At 41.9% G+C, this 4,112-nt stretch overlaps 1 protein-coding gene across 2 annotated transcripts; it reads right to left on the bottom strand.

The window, feature by feature from the left end:
• Positions 1-727: 727 nt before the first annotated feature.
• Positions 728-2,163, bottom strand: LOC133768859 (heterogeneous nuclear ribonucleoprotein C). Of its 2 annotated transcripts, none has more exons than XM_062203784.1 (2): positions 1,618-2,163; positions 728-1,578 (listed from the first exon to the last, which is right to left on the bottom strand). In XM_062203784.1, the coding sequence occupies exons 1-2, from the start codon at positions 1,932-1,934 to the stop codon at positions 1,014-1,016; spliced, it is 882 nt and encodes a 293-aa protein (XP_062059768.1). In that variant the 5' UTR covers positions 1,935-2,163; the 3' UTR covers positions 728-1,013. The 2 variants fall into 2 exon arrangements, with proteins under 2 accessions (XP_062059768.1, XP_062059767.1); XM_062203783.1 differs by having other exon boundaries at positions 728-1,996; positions 2,043-2,163.
• Positions 2,164-4,112: the final 1,949 nt, after the last annotated feature.

Genomic DNA, 4,112 nt, shown 5'->3' with positions numbered 1-4,112 from the left:
ATAAATGACTCTTGGGACATTTTACCATATGAGATCTTCCTTTCATACCTGGGGTAAACTAAACTTAGTTTCTTCTTTAAACTCAATGGCCTTGATTTGCTAATATCTTGTTTTGAAAGGATGTATCTGTACATAAGAGACATGACTGCATCATTAGGTCCTGGAAGAACGGGAAGAAGAAGTGAAATCTCATCTAGGTAAAGACAGTAGGTGACAAGTGTGAACTCTGTGGTTTAAGTTTTTTCTCTCTGTTAAGTAAGCCCTTTGACCCTAATTAATGCAAAGGAATTCATTGAAATATAAGAATAATGATAGATGTGTCCTTAAAGTTATAGCAAATTTACCTTTTAATTTTTTTTTGTTTTTTTCTGGTTTAATAAGTACTTGTTTATTTTGAGAAAAAGGTCCCAACATCAGGCTGTTCACAAAAATAACCCACAGTATCAACTTTAGAAAACAAATATTAAGACTATTACACTACTTTTTTTCTAGAGGATGCATTTGACATGCCAACTCTCATTCACAAAAATACATTGTTACAGTTGTGTTGAACAGCCCCACACAGCACTCCTATGTGGGGTAGCATACACTTCTAACTCAAAGCCGCTGGCAGGTGCTACTCAACTAAATGAGATGGCTTTTGCAGTTAGGGAAGCAACTACTGAGCTCATGAATGGGAAGAACTGTACTCCCTGCATTAATAAGAGATTATTTTGGAGACAGCTGATAAAAACCATACATCCTTTTTATTGTTAAGTCATAAAGAGGTATCAAAATTAAAAGCAAAAATTACAGGGCAAGACTTAACAAAACTACTAGGAGCATCAAAGGAAGTGAAAATGGGACTAGGCGCAGGGCAATATGAATTAATGAACATGGGAAGGACAAGGATGGGGCGAACAGTGAGCATGTGCTGAAGATACTAGGGGAGAGGATCTGGTGAAAATTTTGATCTTAGACAAGCGCCTAGGTAAAGAAATAATGGGATAAGATTCCTAAACCCCACTATGTGCTTAAGAGTCATCCTCGCCATTGGCGCTGTCTCTGTCATCCTCTCCTTCCTCAGCCTCTTTTTCATCATCCTTGATCAACTCCAGCTGGTCATCCCCCCGATCTTCATTATCATCATCATCCAGTAGGTCCCCCTCCTCAGCAGAGTCATCTGCACCCCCCTCAGACTCCATCTTCACATTAGTCTCATCTTTCTTCTGGGAGCTGCTGCTCTGCTCCTCTTCTGACTTATCATTCTTCATCTCTACTCCTTGTTTGCTCTGTTCCTTTTCAATTTTTTCCAGGCTTTCCAGCAGAGAATCCACTTTTTGTTTTATCTGAGACAACTCCTTCTTAATGGCCTGGAGGTCATCTCCTTTCAACTTTCCAGACTTGGAAGAAGATCCTCGTTGTCCACTCTTAGAATTGAAACTTTTTCCCCTTCTTGAGGTGTTTCCTGATACACGCTGGCGTTTAGAGGGCACTACAGCCCGAGCAATAGGAGGAGGAGGAGGAACACGTGCTGGGTAGCTGTACATCCTGTCATAATAATCCCGTTGAAAGTCATAGTCCAAGTCAAAAGAGGAGCTGAGTAGAGGGGACGGAGAAGGGTGTTCTGGTACTGACCCGTACATCTCCGCTGCAGATCGTTTCACACCTGCTTTTCCTCGGTTCACTTTTGGCTCTGCAGCCAGATTAATATCTAAAACCTGGCCAGCAATCATTCTGCCATCCTCTCCTGCTACTGCAGCTCGGGCATTTCTCTCATTAACGTACTGAACAAAGGCAAAGCCCTTGTGAACAGAGCAGCCCACAATTTTGCCATACTTCGAGAAGATTGCCTCTACATCAGACTTCTTGACCACAAGAGTATTGAGATTCCCAATGAATACACGGGAGTTCATGGAGCGAGGATCTGTCTTGTTGGTAACATTGCTTGCCATTGTGTTTGATGCTAGGGTCTTCACAAAGCTGAAAAATGTAGCTGAAGATCAAAAAAATCTCACTCAAGCAAAGTTCCACTAACTTATAAATTTCAAGTGATTTGTAACCAGGAGGGGGAGGGAGAAGAGATTCGATTCTGAATCTCCCACTCCCGAGTTCTATGTGGAGAGGCCGACCGCTGCTCGAGGTAGGCAACAAGGCCACAACCGCACCATCTTCGTCTCCGCACAAAATCCTTTTTTAAAAAAGGATCTATTTATGTATCTGAAAGTCAGAATTATAGAGAGAGAGAGAGACAGAGAGAAATATTCCATCAGCTGGTTCACTCTCCAAATGGCCCCAACAGCCAGGGCTGAGCCAGGCAGAAGCCAGAACTCAGGGACTTCATCTGGGTCTCACATATGAGTGCAGAGGCCCAAGGGATTGAGTCATCATCCTCTGCTTTCCCAGGTGCTTTAGCAGGGAGCTGGATCAGATATGGAGCAACCAGGACTCAAACCTGTGCCTGCATGGGATTCTGGCATTGCAGATGGCAGCTTAACCCACTATGCCATAGCACCAGCCCCTCCCTTTATGCTTCTTGAAGCTACTTTATCAGCCATCTACATTTATTTCTTTGATGAATTGAATCCTTTGTCTCTGTATTTTGGCCCACCCTGTCCTACTACTAATATTTTATTTTTAAAATGTATTCTTGAAGACATAAAGTGTTCTGTCTGAAACTGAGGTAGCTGCTTTGGCTTTCTTTTGGTGATTGCTTGACATAATTTCTCCCATTATCTTGCTTTCAACTCTTTCATATAATTGTGCCGTGGGTGTGCCTTTTGCTAACAGGATACAGCTAGACTTTATTTTATTGTCTAATTTGAAAATATCACTTCCTTGGCAGGCTCGGTCAAATTATATTTATTGTAAATTACAGATTGAGTATCCCTGCTCTGAAACACTTGGGACCAGAAATGTTTCAGATTTTTGGATTCTTTTTTTCAGTTTTTGGAGTATTTGCATCTACATAATGAGTTATCTTGGGGTTGGAACCCAGGTAAAAATACAAAATTCGTTTGTTTCTCATACTTTATACACATAGCCTGAAGGTAATTTTATTCAACATTCTTAATGCACCTGCATTTTGACAGTAACCTGTCACTTGATATCAGCGGTGGACATACTAGGGACGTCATGTCAGAACCCAGAAAGTTATAGATTTGGGAGCACTTCAGGTTTGGGATTTTAGAACTAAGGATGCTCAACTTGTATGGATTCATTTGTACCCATTTCTCCCCACACTCAGATTCATGGTAAGTCTGAAGGAGAAGAGAGAGATTCTGAAGACATTCTGATGGATCCAGATTTGGATGCAAGTGATCATTTTTTTTTTATTTCCAATCCATTTGCTAATCCTTTCAAGGCTCATCTCTTCTGCCCAAACTAGAGCTGGTGCAGGTCAGCTGCCACCCACATGGGAGTCCAGGGAGGAGTTCCTGGCTCCCAGCACGTGTACCAGGTGCAAATTTGTCCGTTTTTCTGTCCTGTAACTGTTCAATCATAGATTACGTATATGTTCTGTTTCAGCAGATACCACCAAGAATATTTCCAAGTGGCTACACAAGTTTAAAGTCACATTCTTTCTGAGTGAAGTCACCATACCAGTCACAAAGGAAATGTGAACATATATGCACACATGTATTAAACACACAAATCTATTGACATTTCCTCATAATATACGTTTTCCATGAACTTTTTGAGGACAGTTCATGGGCATGGATTTCAACAACTTTTCCACTAAAATAAGCTTAGCTTTGAATTCCATTTCCCACACTTTTTGAACCACTCTGGTGCACACGTGTACGTAAGCACTGCCTTGTGGACCAGTGTGGTGGCAGAGCAATGCCTCTCAGTCTTTCAGTTTCTTTTTTTAATATTTATTTATTTATTTGAAAGTCAGAGTCACACAGAGAGAGGAGAGGCAGAGAGAGAGAGAGAGGTCTTCCATCCGATGGTTCACTCCCTAGTTGGCCGCAACGGCCGGAGCTGCGCCGATCCAAAACCAGGAGCTAGGAGCCAGGAGCCACTTCCGGGTCTCCCACACAGGTCCTTCAGTTTCTTACAGGGAGTACTTCCCAAGCCTTCTGCTTGCTTTTCTACTCAGTTGTCTGTCTCTATCTTCATCAATCTTT

This window comes from Lepus europaeus, chromosome 10, assembly GCF_033115175.1.
Source record: "Lepus europaeus isolate LE1 chromosome 10, mLepTim1.pri, whole genome shotgun sequence".
Classification (NCBI taxonomy): Eukaryota; Metazoa; Chordata; class Mammalia; order Lagomorpha; family Leporidae; genus Lepus; species Lepus europaeus.
Note: the sequence above shows the minus strand (reverse complement) of the source record. Positions and strands in the feature narration are given on the sequence as shown.